The sequence below is a fragment of the Aphelocoma coerulescens genome, chromosome 5 (genome assembly GCF_041296385.1).
Source record: "Aphelocoma coerulescens isolate FSJ_1873_10779 chromosome 5, UR_Acoe_1.0, whole genome shotgun sequence".
In the NCBI taxonomy this organism is placed as follows: Eukaryota; Metazoa; Chordata; class Aves; order Passeriformes; family Corvidae; genus Aphelocoma; species Aphelocoma coerulescens.
The window spans coordinates 62440842-62456686 of record NC_091019.1 but is presented as its reverse complement, the minus strand read 5'-3'; the positions used below and the strand labels follow the sequence as shown (position 1 = coordinate 62456686).

Sequence of the window (15845 nt, the reverse complement as noted above, 5' to 3'; positions counted from 1 at the left end):
CCCTAAAGTCCTGGGATTTAAAAATTAAAATTATTTTTGTCAAAAGAGAAAAAACTGGGGGGAAACCCCCATCCTGCGGGGCACCACAGGGGCTGCGGAGGAGCGCCACAAAATGGCGGCGTGAGAAACAGGGGGCGAGTCCCCTGAGGGCGGAGAGCGGGGCCGGGGTGCTCAGGGGACCCTCTGCCTTTGGGGGGCCATCAGCACGGGGAAAGCGACCAGAACGTGGCGGCCTCGCATGGTCTCGGGCGCTGCCAGAAGGGAAAGGGCGAGGAGCCGTCCAGAGACTCACCCAAAGACGTCAGGCGAAGGGACCATAGCCCCGCTCACGCCCGGACGCTGCCCCTCAGCGCCGGCCACGCCCCGCGGGGCAGCCCCCGCGTTCCGGGGCACCTCAGCCCCGCCGAAGGGTGCGGAGAGGGCGGCAGGTGCCCCCTGCCCGCCGCGCTCCGTGCCGGGGGTGGTGGGAGCTGGGGTGGTCGGGCAAGCCCGGAGCAGGTTCAGCGGCCGGGAGAAGGGGCTGAGCCCGTTCACCCAGCGGAACCGCAGCGCCCGGCCGGGCGGGCTCATCGCCAGCGGCCGCGGCGCTCCGCTCCCTCAGGGCACATCGGCGGGGCGCGCGTGCCCCCCAAACTGCCCGTTTGCCTGAACAGTGGGACTTATGAGGGAAAGACCAACATTTCTGAGGGCTTCGGGCGAAAAGCGATGAGGATGCTCCATCTACCGGGGGCAGCGCGCAGGCGGGCGGTGGCCGGGCGGGGAGAGGAGGCAGCGCCGCTAGAACGGGACATCGCCTGGAAACCTACTGGGGATTAATTACACACATACACGCTCTGGGATGTGACACAAAAATAAGGAGCGGCAAAACGTAACATGCTTTATCCAACCCTCCACGTTCCACTCGTGTTGCTGACCCAGCTGGTGGAAATCAGCCTAAATCCTCCTTCCCTCAATCCCTCACAGGCCCGGCCCTCAGATAGTTTAAAAAGGCATTAAAGCAGCTCCTTTCTCATCCCGGAGCGCTGTTTCACACTAAGGATGCTGCGGTATGCCGCCGCTCGCCTCAACACAAGTTGTGCTCACAAAATTGTGTGCGTTTGTTTGTTTATGGAAGTGCGGCATTACAAGGCAAAAATGCATAGCCCGGGCGTGCGAGAAACTAGAAAATGCTTCCCTCCACGCTTAGTTGTTTTTTCCTCCCTATTGAGATTACTGAAGCAGAGGATGGATCTAAGATTATCAATAAGCAAAGGAAAATAAGTTGGGCGGAGGGGCACAAGCTGGAGGGGGGAAAAAAAGATCAGCCGATAAAAGAAGAAAGGACAGAGAAATAGAAACAGGACTGAAGAGAGAGACACACAGAAAACTCTGCCAACTGCAGCCCAGTTGTCAGTCAGATGCGATGCTGCTTTCAGAACAGTCAATTCAACCAACAAGAAATACAGCTTCAAAGAGAAATAGCTGACCTACCTGGTTTCAGGTCAGACACGAAGAAGGGAAATAGAAAAAGAGAGGGATATGGAAAGAGACATGTTCTTTTGGAAGCCAGATGTCTGCGGCCTCTGCTCCGTGCACCCCGCTGGTGGTGAGGCTCTGTCCTTTCCAGGAACATCTCCCACCCATCTCCCTGCCTGTCCCGGAGGGTGAAAGCCGCCTCGTTGCCCTGCTCCCTAGGGATACTCGAATTCCTAGATGCCCCTGGGGCCCTGCGTTTGCTACTCCGTCTTCCCAAAACCTTAAATGCTTTCCCAAGGAGAAATAGCTTCAAAGCTTTATCCTGCCTTAAGCAATTCCTTAAAGACCCTCAAAACTTCTCGGAATGGGAATTTAACAGCAGAATAGCAGGTAACTTCAATGATGCTCATTAACACCTCCCCGTGTCCCAGTAATTTAAGTAGCGGTGCCAAGGGAGGCTGAAGTTCCCACAGATCCAAGGACCCCAGTTCACCCGGAAGGTGGTCAGTCAGTTCAACAGGCTTTGGGGAAAGCCGGTAGGGATTTCCCGGTTAATTCCTGTCCTGTTCATGTCCTACGGCCTTTCCCACCGGGCCTTGGCAGGGCCAGGGAGCTCCTTCACCCATCTATTTATTATAAGGACTCCCAACCCGAGTTTATCACTCTGCACCCACCAAAAAACCACCTTCAGAAGCTGCAGAAAGAGGAACTTTGTATCCCACTGGTTCTGTCTTGTTTGTTTTCTCCTGCTTCCCAACAGAATCCCTCTGAAAAAAAAAACCCAGCTAACTCCAAAGCCACAAAAACCCACTTTCATTACCAATGGCAAGCAGGAAGGGCTCATTCATATTATCATCTCTAATCAATGATTAATGGGTTGCATTACTCTGAAAAGAGACGTGGTCAACTCAGGGCTCAGAAAAGGCTCCCAGACCCTCTCCCCACTGCTGGGAGATGCCCAAGCCCATCATCCTGTTAGCGGAGGGCCACGGTGCTGCCTCTTGTTGAGCTCCATGCCCCTCTCCTGTGTTCTGGCAGCTCCCCCCAGTCCTGACTGCGGCTCTTCCAGCTGATGGAGATGGCAAAGAAACCCAGGATCTTCCCCGCAGAGAGGACAGGGCACCCCGTGCCCCTAGCAGCATCTGTGATCGAGTTTGGGAAGGTCTCTGGAGGCACCCGGCCAAATAACCCCAGAAGAAAGCAGGGGGATGTCGCTGCCTGATTTATTGGGAAAAGGGACGGAAGGTTCCTGTCCTTATGAAGCTGCTCCGGGATAAACTGGCTCCTTGAAGCTGTAATGCTGTAGCCCAGGCAGATGCTCACCTTCAGCCGTGGCCCCAATCCTGTTTCCAAGCCCGGGGTGGTGCCTGACTCCCACATGGTACCCAAAGCTGTGGAGGAGCTCCCTGACAAGAAAAGAGGGACTCCAATTCCTGAGCAGCCTTCAACCGCAGCGAGTCACCTCCAGGAAGGGCTGGAGTCCAGCTCAGTGCCAGCGCTCAGGCTAGCCGGGACACTGGATTTCTCCCAGACTCAGCCCCAGAAACATTCAGACATCTCAGGGTATCTGACTGTGGTTCTTTACCTCTCCCAAACCCGCGAATTGTCCTCATTCCTGATTTCTGCTAAATAAGTGTTTTTGTGGCAACCCTCTTTCCCATCCTGGGAGAAGTCGTAATATTTAAAGGACTTGAATGGGAGAGGAGAGGAGAGGAGAGGAGAGGAGAGGAGAGGAGAGGAGAGGAGAGGAGAGGAGAGGAGAGGAGAGGAGAGGAGAGGAGAGGAGAGGAGAGGAGAGGAGAGGAGAGGAGAGGAGAGGAGAGGAGAGGAGAGGAGAGGAGAGGAGAGGAGAGGAGAGGAGAGGAGAGGAGAGGAGAGGAGAGGAGAGGAGAGGAGAGGAGAGGAGAGGAGAGGAGAGGAGAGGAGAGGAGAGGAGAGGAGAGGAGAGGAGAGGAGACTTAATGGGGGAGAAAAACACGATCAATCAAAAAATTTTCTATTTATTTGAATACTTTGGGATTTTGTTGCTTTTGCTGAAATTTTCAGTGAAAATCCTGATGGAAGCAGATTGAAGATTGTACAGGAACATCTCGTTGTAGAAGGAGATTTGGCAGTGTGTGTATTTACCTGCAGGTGAAGGCAGCAGCCAAACAAATCCCAAAGGATTTCAGACTTTACAACCAGGTTCATAGCTACACCCTAAATAAAATTAAAGATAAATCTTGGGCGGTAGATCCTTTCTGTCTGCAGCCATGGTCTTGACCAGGGCCCTGTACAAGGAACGTCTTTGCTTACCAATCTCAAAATAATTTAGATTTTTTGAGTTTTCAGTACGTCTTTATTTTAACATCAGGTATGCCAGCCATGGCCTGATACTTCGTTTGACAAGTAACTTAAATAATACACAGAAGGACAAAGATTTAATGAATATACAGTGTGAGAGTAGAAAGTGGGTGAACATCTCTCCCTCTCCAACAGCATTTTAGGGACTTCAGTGCTTTCAACAGGTATCAGGACCTTAAGTGAGGATCCAACCTGCTCACTCTCTCTAATATTAAGCAGATTACAGCTTCAAATGTAACTTCATTTTCAGGAAGGAATGGAACGATTGATAGCTGTTATTTCAACAGTTATGACACTCTTAAAAATAATAAGGCACGTGAAACACATCAGAACACAGGTCGTTTCCCTACCGAGCATCCCCCACTACAGCATCCTGAGCTTGAGATCCTCCCTCCATCAAAGCTCCCGGATGGCTCGGTGGGAAACGCTCCCGAAAACCCCATCCCCCCTCCCCGAGGGGAGCTGACATTTCCAGTAACCTTTTCTATCCGCGGCAGCGGGCACTGTCCTCGGGCTGAGCATTCCCCCGCCTGCTCCGAGCGAGCGGGGTAAGAGCCAGCCGGGGGAGGACAGGGAACCTCCCCGCTTCCCAGTGCCCGCTCCAGCCCCGCCCGTCCCGCAGCGCTCCACGGCACCAGGCCGGATCCTGCCGAGACCCATCCAAGGCCGGAAAATCCCGGCTGGTTTCCCAGATACCCGCCCGAGGGACTGCCTGCGCTCCGGTTCTGCCGGTCAGCATCCCTTAATGAACTCCAACATCTCTGACAATCCTACCGAGACTTTAAAGTGAGGCTTCTCCTTCCCAAGGGTATTTTTTAATACACTACTTAACGCCAATCAAGTGCTTAAAAAATGTATTCACACCTCTGCTGCGTTTGGAAGCTCCGTCTAGATAAATAATCCCCAGCGACTGAGATTCTAGGACCCAGCATAGCTGGCAAATCCTTATACGAAGGTGTATAGATATGTTGCTCAGCATATTTTTGCTTTAAGGCTCTGAGGAGAGGGGAATATGTCCTGTCCTGAGGCCAGAACACCGTGTCCATGCAGGCCGCTGAGATGCTACAGATGTCTGGTCATATTTTTGATAAATATTTTTTCACGTACAATTTTATTTCTTGCTCTCCAGTGGGTTCGTCTCTGCAGCATTAACTCCCCACTCTACCTGTGGCAAGGGTCAAGGCTGTCACCCAAATAAAGGTAGTTATCTTTGCCGGCTATTATGTCAGGAGCAGGGTTTCTATTATATGGGGGGGGGAGGAAGGGGGAAAGAAGATGGGGGGAAAGGGCCGAAATGAAGCCAAGTGCATCCCCAGGCTCGCCCCCAGCTCTAGTAAGACATGGGGGCTGAGCCAGGAGCTTGTGCACCACAGGAATCTCGGCTTTCCCGGATGAGGCACCGCGTCCCACGGGGATGGGGTCGCCTCTGGGGTCGCTGCGATCGCTGCGGGTCGCGCTCCGGAGGCAAAGCCCGGCCCTGCCCGGTCCGGCGGTAGAGTTCTTGCGGAGCGGCGGGGCAGCGGCGAACCTGCCAGGGTCCCGGCCATAGATAAAATTCCCTGGGGTCTGGGAAAGGGATGCGGGGGCCCCCTGGAAGCTGATCTCTCTCGGCCCTGGTAGCTCAAAGCAAGGAGCCCCAAGAATCTTCCCCAAACAGGGACACCGGACTGTGCCACTTCCCCAAAACAGAACCCATTGTACCCAGCTGGAGAACAGGGGCTGGGCTGGCTTCCCTCTTTGGGTCACCCTTTAAATGGTTAACACAAAGTTCCTGGGTCCATTTCAGTGTCTCTTTTCTTTCTCTTCCTCTTCCCTCCCAGCAGTGCTGCCAGCATCGCCCCATCCGGGCCGGTTTCTGGGGAACAAAGGCTGGGGACCTGGGGGACAGCCCCTCGCCCCTGCGAGCTGCTCTTAATGAGGATTCATTTCTTTAGCCTACAGTCCTGGCTTTCATTATGGAGCCTGTCTCACTCTGTTCATGGTCATTAGGCTGCAGCCCAGTAACTCCCTCGCCAGATCATGTGCATGATTTTAAAAAATAGAAAAAAAAAAAAAAAAAGACACCTTCAGTAATATTAGTAATCATCTTCATCATCACCATCCTCATCTAGCCGTTCTAAACTAGCTACCCATTAACACAGGCTTTCTACCCTTCTACATCTCTCCCAGCAGAGGTTTTTCCTCCATCAGCCCCGTCCCGGGACGCTGCCAGGGGCTCGGTGGGCTGGGGGGCGGCGGGGCAGCTCCTGCCCGCGGGGACGCTCGCGGAGCCGCCGAGGTCGCCGCCTTCTCACCCGCTCGCTGGGGAAGCCCGATGCTCATACCGAGGAGGTCTGGAGGCTTTGTAAATTCCTGCCCTAAAAGGTTATTTGGGATCTTTCGTTGACTGCGTCAAAATATTGTTTTTCCCTAACGGAGAAGACAGTGGTGGGATGGAAGGCTGGAAGAGGACTCTCGGCAATATTTATAGATTATATTCTCCTCTTCTCTAATTTTTTCTCCCTTTTTTTTCCCCCTAAGCAGATCGGCAAACTAAACCTGAGTAAAGGTGAAGCCGAAAAGTCTCCCCTTTTATTTTTTTTTAAGTTTCTATGAAGTGTCTCTGAACTCGTGAGTTTTGTGTGCGCTTTTATGTCTCCCCAGCTCTGTCGGGTTTTATGAAAATGAGCAGTATTGAAAGCTTTTCCATCCCGCTAGCTGTGAGCCTCACATAAATGATGTAAATGGCTCGAAGGGTTTTTTTCAAGTGAACTGTGTAGATCTGTGAAAATAATATCAGGGTTTTCCGTCAGAATGAGCTTAGCACTGTACTGAGGCGTACCATAATCTGACCCGACACCTCCGACCATCTGCGCTATCTATCTGCCTTCTGATTTACCAAATCTTCACAAGCAAAAGACAAATTGTACTTGATACTAAAGAAAAGACGGCGAGCCTCAGTCCAGCTCCATTTCTGCGGAGAAATGATTGGAGAAAATGCAAATCTGTTTAATTTCGGTCTACAAGCAACTAGCAAAGGAGCTTTCTTAAAGAAGGGAAGAAAGGAAAACAAAAACAATAGAGGGAAAAAAAGAATAAGGGGGGGGGGAAGAGACAACAACAAGAGATCAAATTAAGAAGGGATTTTTTTGACAAGCATTCTAGAAAAAAATACATTGCAAAGAGCAGAAGGGAGAACATATTGAGCTTAATTCAAAATATATGCTGCCTTTCCTAGCATAGCCCCTAATATTCCCGGGAAGAAATTGCCACTGGGCAGCTATATGTAGAAGAGTGGCTTCTTGATCATCCTCCCGTTCTCTACAGAAAATAAATCGTATCCTCGCAGCTCAGAAAGTGATTTCATGCCAGTTCGAGACGTCTGGAGTTGGTCCCCCTCCTCCGAAGGGGCGGCCGGGGCTCACCTCGCACCCAGCCCTGCGGTCGCTCTCTCGGGGCACCGAGGGGGGAAAAAACCCGCGGAGAATGATTACTGCGAGGTGATCAATATTTCAAAAGATTCCCGAAATCTGCTTTAAGTCGCTTTCCTGACCTACAAATGACTTCTCACTCCTCGCGACTATTCTCGGCGTCTTTTCAGGACTATTCAGCCGAAAACAATAAGGGTTTAAATGTTAAAAAAAAAAAAAAAAAAGCTTTGGTTGAACGGGGAAGGGCGCTGGGCTCTTTGCAGATAATTCCTCGTCTTATCAGAGATGGGAAGTCATCTACAGAGAGAACGGGGAGAGTTTTTCCCTAAATCTCTGCTGTTCCTGAGGTCCTCCCGCTGCATCCATTGTCAGTGACACTCCCAGCTTCACGGTCACCGTTATACAGGCAGTTTTTTTATCTGATTTATCAGCTCTGCCTTATTCCCCTCTCCGCCCGCGGGTGCGCGGAGCTCTGTTGCGAGCATCACCGTGCCGGACCCCACAGCTTTACCGGGGAGAGTGTGGGGGTCCCGGCCGCCCTATCGCTGGGACCACTCCCTCCAACCTGCCGACAGCACCCTGCAGCGGGAGTCCCCTTCCCGCCCCGCAGCCTGCCTTCCCTGGGCCGGGCGGGCGGCTCTGCCCTGCCCGGGTCGGCGGGACAGGGCGGCGGGGTCGCGGTCCCCGGGGAGCGGCCGGGGCGCCGCGCGTAGCGGGGCGGGGAGCGGGGCGGGGAGCGGGGCGGTGCAGGGCCTTCCTCCGTGATTGGCAGCGGCTGACAGTGAGTGGCAGCCCCGCCATGGAAACCCGGGAGCCAATCTGCCGAGCCCGCAGCAAATCAGCCTCTCCCGCAGCAGCGCGGCGGCGGCGCGGAGCTGCCCTTGTGCCTTTTCTGCTTTCCTTTTTTTCTTCTTCTCTTTTTTTCCTCCTTTTTTTTTTTTTTTCCCCTTCCTTCCCTCCCCCCCGCCCACCCTCCCTCCCCGCTCCATCCTTCTCCGCCTCGCCCCTGCCCACCGCCCCCAGTCGCCGGAGCTGCCGAGCGGTTCTCATCTCCTCTCCGCCCTCCGCCGTCCCTCCCGCGGCAGCTCCGCCGGCTCCGGCAGAGGCAGCAGCGGAGCGAGGGGCGGCCCCGGGGCCGCTGCCCCTTCCCCGCCGCGGGGCTGTGCGCGGTGGCGGCGGGCATCGCCGGGGGTGCGCGGAGCGCGGAGCGGAGCCCGGCGCCGCCTCCATGTTCCAGCTGCCCATCCTCAATTTCAGCCCGCAGCAGGTGGCCGGGGTATGCGAGACCCTGGAGGAGAGCGGGGATATCGAGCGCCTGGGGCGCTTCCTCTGGTCCCTGCCCGTGGCCCCCGCGGCCTGCGAGGCGCTCAATAAGAACGAGTCGGTGCTGAGAGCCCGGGCCATCGTGGCCTTCCACACGGGGAACTACCGGGAGCTCTACCACATCCTGGAGAATCACAAGTTCACCAAGGAGTCCCACGCCAAACTGCAAGCCCTCTGGCTGGAAGCGCACTACCAGGAGGCGGAGAAGCTGCGGGGCCGACCCCTGGGGCCGGTGGACAAGTACCGGGTGAGGAAGAAGTTCCCGCTGCCCCGCACCATCTGGGACGGCGAGCAGAAGACACATTGCTTCAAGGAGCGGACGAGGCATTTACTGCGGGAGTGGTACCTGCAGGACCCTTACCCCAACCCCAGCAAAAAGCGGGAACTGGCTCAGGCCACGGGACTTACCCCCACGCAAGTGGGCAACTGGTTCAAAAACCGCAGGCAAAGGGACAGGGCAGCAGCCGCTAAGAACAGGTAAGGTGCTGCCCGTCCCGTCGGGACACAGGTTCCCCCTTAGGGAGGCTTCGCCCCCGCCCACCGAGGCCGAAGGCTGCGGGGAGGCGGTGCGAGACTGCCGGCAGAGGATGGGGAAACGAGCCCGGGAGATTTCTCCCCGGGAAATGCAGCGAGATAAAGCAGAAGCAGCGGGAAAACACTAAGGCTTTTTAATGACTTCGTTTTAATAGGGGAGGATCCCCGCCCTGGGCTCCCTCTTGGCTGCCCTGTGGGGGAGTGGGACAGGGGGAGCCGGAGAGGGGCCGCCTGGAGCCCCCGGCTGGAGCTGGTGGCAGACGGGCCGTGTTCAGGGGCCGAGCGGAGACAAACCCCCTTCAAAGTTTTGCCCGGACATATAAATACTGGTTTGAGATATGTCCGTCCTGAGAAGAGCCAGCCATGCCCTCTGCGGGCCGTGCCCCAGCCGCCGTGCCCTGCTCCTCCGCTGGAGCTATCCGGGAGCATTCCTTGGGATATTGTTCTTATTTCTATTTTACATACATAAATATATAATAGAAATACTATATATATATATATATATATATATATAAAATTTTTTTATAAAATATGTTAGAAAACAAAATCACGGCTCTAAATGAGGAATGTTAGCCCAACGCTAGTGACACAAGCAGACTCCCCGGCAAGAAGGGGAAGGAGCAGAGTTCCCCCGTTATCTCCTCTCCAGGATCCCGGGGCGGGGTAAATTCCCCTTGTCACCCCTCAGCCTGGCTGTCGCACGTCGGGGACGTGGGTACTGTCACCCGGAGCTCTTTTTTATTGGCTGAGGGAAGATGTAAGGCCTACTGGAGGGGAGACGCCGCCCGGGAGGTGCTGCAGGGAATTACTAACCCCTGAGATGAGGCCCGGTTTGGGGGCAGGTTACGGAGGAGGGGGACAGCCTTCCCCTGGGTGTGCCAGCCGAGGAGCAGGGCTGACCCTGGGGTGAGCACTCGGTTTGTCAGACAGAGCTGAGGAACTGGGTGCCCACCCAGCTTCTCCTCTCTGCTGTCGCTGGTATGACCGGTGAGAGCTGGAGGTCGGGGGCAGCGGCGTGGGGGTGCCGGTCGGGGGAGCCCCTGGGGGGGACACAGGGGACTCATGCGGGTGCCGGGGTGCGGAGGGCGGGCGGTGATGCAGTGTGTGCCGCTTCCTTGCAGGCTACAGCAGCAGGTCCTAACGCAGGGCTCGGTGCGCTCGCTGCAAGCGGAGGAGGAGAGCGGCGGGGAGGCGGTGGGGGCCGCCTCCAGCCCCGCAGCCAGCCTCTCCAGCAAAGCGGCCACCTCCGCCATCTCCATCACATCCAGCGACAGTGAATGTGACATCTGACACCACCGCCATGGCAAACCGGGGCGAGCGGGAGGCCCGGCTCACCGGTGCCTGCCGACACGGCCAGAGCAGCGGGGCTGGCAGTGCCCGGCGCGGGCGCCGAACGCGGGGTACGGGGCGCTCCCCGCGGCCGCCGGCCCGCGCCTCCCTCCCAGCCCTGCAGCAGACTGCATTAAAAAACATCATTAAAATCGTTGTCGCCTTTATTTCTAAGGATTTGCAGAATTGATGCCTAAAAAGAAAGAATTAAATAAAGCCCAGAAAACGTAAAAAAAAAAAAAAAAAATCGTCAAAAAACCGAATGCCAAGTTGCAAAATGTCTGAGCCCCTGCCCTTATCCCGCAGGGTTGTTTCATGTTGAACAGACGCAGTTCTTCTGGTTGGGTTTTGCTTTACTTTAAAGGGTTTTTTATATATATATATAATGTTTATTTACTTATTTAAGGGATTGCTATGGTAGATTTTTTTCTATTATTATTATTAATTATTATTATTTTTGGCTTGTTCTCTATGTGCACAGGTGACTTGTAGAGCATGTGCAGGACGAAACTGTATGAAGCAGCCTAAAACCATAATAAAATATTTGGTGAACGACCCTCGCATCTGCTTTGAAATGACGGTGTCGGTCTCAAGCCAGCCAGTTTACGCAGAGCAGATCTCCGAGGCCACGGGTATTTCAGCAGCAGCTCGGCAGAAACCGAACTAGCGAGTCCCCGGGACCGGGGGTGATGTCTTTGCCAGGCAGGGAGCCGGGAGGAGCCGGGATGAGGCGAAAGGAGCGGGAACGGGGCTGGCGGGGGATGCGGGTGCCCGAGGAAGGGAAGGAGGCAGCATCGCCGCAGCTTCTTCTCTCCCAAGGGCTGAAGCTTTGGGGATTATCGGAGGCGAATTTTCTGAGAGGGACGAGGAAAAAAAAAAAAAAAAAGAAAAAATTACTATTATGGAGAGAAACGGTCGGGGCACAGCCCAGCCGGGGAAATTAAGTTCCGTCCCTCACCTGGCAAAGGCAAGGAGAAGATGGGGAACGAACAGTTCTCCATGCCAGTGAAAGGCCATAACGGGGGCGAAATTACCCCAAATCGCGATGTGCCAGGGGCTGTCCCCACCATCCGCCTCCTTCGCTTTGTTTTGCGCCGGTTTTGCTGGAGGAGACCAAACGCCAGGTCCAAAGGAGCGTGCTAAGCTTTTTTCCCCAGCAGAAGGATTTCATATTATACAATTTGACATTGATCTTTAAATCGCCTGAGCTGTGCTTTTTTTGTCTTCTCGGTCTCATCGCGTTTACTTCCCTGTCCTCAGAGAGATGCCTCCCCGGTAAGCTGATTGCTCGGTTCGTTTTATTTAGCAGCCGAAGCCTGGCACCGGGGAAAGCCGGGCGCCGCTGGGAGCGGGAGATGCCCGGCTCCCGCTCGGGTCTGGCTGCCTGCAAGGGCAGCGGCCGGGGGTGGGGCACAGGGGCATTTCAGCTCCGTGATAGTTTAATTCGGTCCTGCTGCCTTTTATCGGGAGGTATATTCCCGTCTCGGCAGTGACCTTTCCCTCTTTGCCTAAGTTCGAATTTATAACCTGGATTCAAGGCGTTTATACCGCCGATGCCCGAATCTGCGTTCCGTCCCCAAATGCATGTGCCTTGGTTTTCCTTTCAGACTGTTCCAGGGATGGGCCAGGTAGCAGGAATTTTTTAGCTGGTTTTTTTTCCAAGTCAGTTTACAGGCAGCTCTCTCCCTGGTGGGGTGTAACGGGCAGATAATCGACATTTTAGGAGTGCGGAAGTGTCGGATCGAAGGGCGGGGAGCGAGGGCAGAGTCCGGGTCTCCACCTGCCTTTGGAGTACCCACCTGCGGGAGGGTCCGGGGCACACTTTGGACCCCAAACCCTGAGCTTTATTGCCTCCTGAACTCTATCGGATTTAAGCCGTGCAAGAACAGCCCGGTTTTGCTGTTCTAGCGTCAAATGAGGCTGGGGTTTTACCTTGGGTTTGGGGTTCGCTTCCCACCCACGAGGTTGTTTTGGGAGCAAGAGCGCTGTTCTCCCTCAAAACGGAATCTGCTGGAACACACCGTGTTCTTCCTTTATTTCTTTTCTTCCCCGGGAATCGGCGAATCGGATTCAATTTCTCCGTCGGCTTCTCCGGGCAGAGTAGCAGCGCTTATTGTGGGGAATTAAAGCTTTCGGAAAGATATAAAATGAGAGCGGAGCGCTCAGCGTCTCGTAAAGTGGGATTTCTTTCCAACTAAAAAACACCTGGAATTTGGACAATAGGCAGCGGGTTAATACTGTCTCTTTCGACAAAGGGTTTGAGCGTCATGAAGGATGCGGGATCTCCCCGAGTGGGCAGTGGAGGGACTCTCCCGCGGATGCTGGCGGCGAAAGCACAAACCAACCTCTTCCGAAAGAGTGGCCGGGGCGGGGGAAGGAGCACGGGGGAGCCCCGCTGCCCGGCCTTGCTTCCTGTGGGAGAACGGGAGAACCGAGCGTCTCCCAGCTCCGCTCTTCCCCTCCGGAGCTCCGCAGGGGCCGGGGCCGCGGGGCTGCGCCGGCGCCTTTGGTTAGACCGAAAAGACCCAAAATAAAAAACCGCGGTTTCCCCACCCCGTCCCCCCGTTGTTTTTTTTTTCCTTCCGCCCTTTTCCTTCCCTTATTGAAAGTGAATGCCTCTCCCCTGGCATTTTCAGCATTTTTTTTTACCCCAAAGATCAGCCCAAGCCGTCGCCCTCCTGAGCCTCTGGTTGCTTTAAAAATAATAATAATTATAAACGGGTAAGAGTGAAGGAGCTTGTATTTACACTAAACAAAACGCTCCCAAAAGGGTCACTAAAAAAGTCTGCCTTGACCCCTCTCTCTCCGGTTTAACAAAGAAGGAAAATATTGTATCAAAAGTGAAGTGAATGGGGAAGGCGGAGAAGAGAAACAGCTTTTCCTCTCTTCAGCTGGGAAGGGGGGAGAAACGTTTGAATATTTCCGTTTCTTTTGAGAAGCGGGGCAGCCCCGGGCAGGGCTGAATGGGAAAGTCTTGTAAGCGGGCTGGGAGGCTGTCAAACTGCTCAGAGTAATCACTGCTAATGAAGGGGTCTCCAGCCCTCCCTGGGACAAAGGATGCTTACGAGTGCTCGCCGGGGCTGAATACCTAATAAGTTTGCAAGGGGAAAAATGAGTGAGCTGTCCGTAAATTGATTTTGCAAGGGCAAAAAAAAAAAAAAAAAAGAAAAGAAAAAAAAACAGAAAAAACTCCTTGCAACAGCAACAAAAAAGGAAAAAGCAAAGGCTTGCAGGCTGGGGAGAGAGCCTGGCCCCAGTGCAGCTGGGGACAGAAGGCCCACTTTTCCAGGCAGCATTGTCCCAGTCCCACACTGCAGAGGAGGACTGCTGCTGCTTGCAGTGGAAACTGGGGTGCAGGGAGGGCTGGGGGATGCAAGAGCCTTGGAAAAACCACACTGGCCTCTCCAGGCCGAGGGTACTGCCCCAGCTGCTGCCTGGCCCATGCGGGTGCTCCCTGTATGCCCATCCTCATGCTCCACTTTGCACAAGCCTTGCAGAGTGCTCATCCCATCCCTATCCCACAGCCCAGTCCCACAAAAGGGACTGTTCCCTATTTGTTCTGCCACTGCCTTTTGCCCCTTTTCTAACCACAGTGTTCTCTTTGCAGAACAGAAAAAGGGAGGTGTCTGGAAATCTGTCAAATATTGCACTGCTGCCAGCACTTCTCTTGGCTGGGAGGGCTCCTGTACAAAGGGTCAGCTTTGGCTTGCTGGCCTGGAGCTGGGTGGTGGGAGATGTAGGAAGGGGCTGGGTTTGGGGGGAAACACCCCTGTGTGACAAGAAGAGCGTGTGTGTGTGTGTGTGTGTCATAGCTGTGGGAAGCAAGAGAGTGAGCCGCGTTTTGGGTGTTTCACGCATCCAATTAAAGGCTTGGGAGGATCAGACTCTCTCAGATCCAGTTACCCCTGGCCGCTGCCGGGGTAATACCATGAGAGAGAGCGTAATACTCCCCAGCCACGTCTGCCCCCGCCTCTCAGCAATGCTAGGCACCAGCTTGTCCATGTTCCTGTTATTTCTTTCTTCTCCAGGAGAAGATCCACATGTGTTTGCTGGAGAGAAGGATGGAGGCATCGGAGGCCAAAGGGAAAGGGCACTGTGGGGTGCAGAAGCTGCCAGACTTTGACCTATTCTTTCCCTTGTCCCTTCCCCAAGGCTACCCTGCAGCCCCAGCACCCCAAAGGAGCCGGAACCCTGGGCTGACCTTGGTGTGCCCCCATGAGGGGGGCCCAGAGGGTGAGACCTAGCTGAGAATCCAGGGAAGAAACATTTCATCTTAGATCCTCCGAGGCTTACAGCACTTTGCACTCTATCAGCATTTATTCTTGGCACCAGGGTGACAGAAAAAGCCCATGGATTTATGTTCCTTTCTGTCAGGACTGGCTGCAAGACCCCCAGTCAAAGGCCAGGAAAAGGCTTCCCTTCCTTCATCACTAGTTGCATCCAGTCTAAACTCCCCCAAATTGCAGAAATTCCCAAGAAAGCTCATTTTCATGCCGCTGCCTTCTGACCTGTGACATAAGCCTCTCTGGCACACACCTTCCCCTGCAAGAAATATGATTTGGAAGGAAATTTCTGGCTTCAAACTGTGTGAAAGCAAAGTAGGTTCACATATTTGTCCCCTCTGCCTCTTCCCAGAGGTGGGAGAGAGGCACTGTTGCCCCATAATCCTCCACACTTTGTTAATTTTCTTCTTACACTTAGCAGAGCTGGCACCATTCCATCCCACTGGAGTCAGCCCAGAGCATCAGCCCTCTCCACTGCTTCCACTATTTCTGTCCCAGAAATCCTAAAAATGATACCAGACACCCAGTGTTCTCCCTTTACAGGCTCTCTTCTCACTGTGAGGGGTAAAACCCAGGGGACTTGTCTTGTATCTTGGGATTGTCCAACAGTGCTGAGCTAAACCCTCTTCTCTGGGTGACCCTGACACCCAGCATGCGTGGGATGGGATCCTCACCCTCCCCGTTTAATGCTGAGGGAAAAGCAGCTCCTTTCCAGCAATGCCCAAGGAGGGGCTTGATGGGACCTCCAGGACTTCTTCCACACCATGCAGCCAAATAAATGCTGTCAGACAACCTTGCAGCTCACTATCCCCCAAATCTGGATTTGCAGCTCATTTTCAGGCAACCAGGACAGCCTTATCAGGAGGGTGTCCATATGGAGACCAGACTTACAGGGTGGTCTCTTTTTTTCCCTAGCACACCTTCATCCATCACACACTCCTGACTGGAAAACACCTGGCAGGGTTTTATCTCTTTATTGTCACAGTACCTGCTATGGAGCAGGAAGACACTCTGCCGGGTCTGTGCTATTAAATGACCAGTCCTGACACTGCTGCCTGCTGGTGGGGCACTGCTCCATGATTTTCAGCTCCCTCACCCTCCCAATAATATGTCTGTGTTCATGGGAAACACTCTGTATGCCATGCTAGCTATTGAGCTCTTCCCTAGG

The 15845-nt window shown here is 54.2% G+C and overlaps 2 protein-coding genes across 3 annotated transcripts in view; one reads left to right on the top strand and one right to left on the bottom strand.

Moving 5' to 3' along the window:
- Positions 1 to 350, bottom strand: part of C5H14orf39 (chromosome 5 C14orf39 homolog) — a 29165-nt gene extending 28815 nt beyond the window's left edge. The window contains exon 1 of the mRNA XM_069016052.1: positions 293 to 350. The gene's annotated coding sequence lies outside the window, so the exon portion shown is untranslated. The remainder of the gene's footprint in view (positions 1 to 292) is intronic.
- Positions 351 to 8368: 8018 nt separating this feature from the next.
- On the top strand, positions 8369 to 10355 carry SIX6 (SIX homeobox 6). Of its 2 annotated transcripts, XM_069016049.1 has the most exons (3): positions 8369 to 8387; positions 8423 to 9008; positions 10187 to 10355. In XM_069016049.1, exons 2-3 carry the CDS (start codon positions 8437 to 8439, stop codon positions 10353 to 10355), a joined length of 741 nt encoding a protein of 246 aa, XP_068872150.1. In that variant the 5' UTR covers positions 8369 to 8387; positions 8423 to 8436. The 2 variants fall into 2 exon arrangements, with proteins under 2 accessions (XP_068872150.1, XP_068872149.1); XM_069016048.1 differs by lacking the exon at positions 8369 to 8387 and having other exon boundaries at positions 8437 to 9008.
- Positions 10356 to 15845: the final 5490 nt, after the last annotated feature.

Coding starts and splice junctions, on each gene's coding strand:
- SIX6 (XM_069016049.1), top strand. CDS start 8,437: ATGTTCCAGCTGCCCATCCTCAATTTCAGCCCGCAGCAGGTGGCCGGG. Junction 9,009..10,186: donor GCAGCAGCCGCTAAGAACAG/GTAAGGTGCTGC, acceptor GCTTCCTTGCAG/GCTACAGCAGCAGGTCCTAA.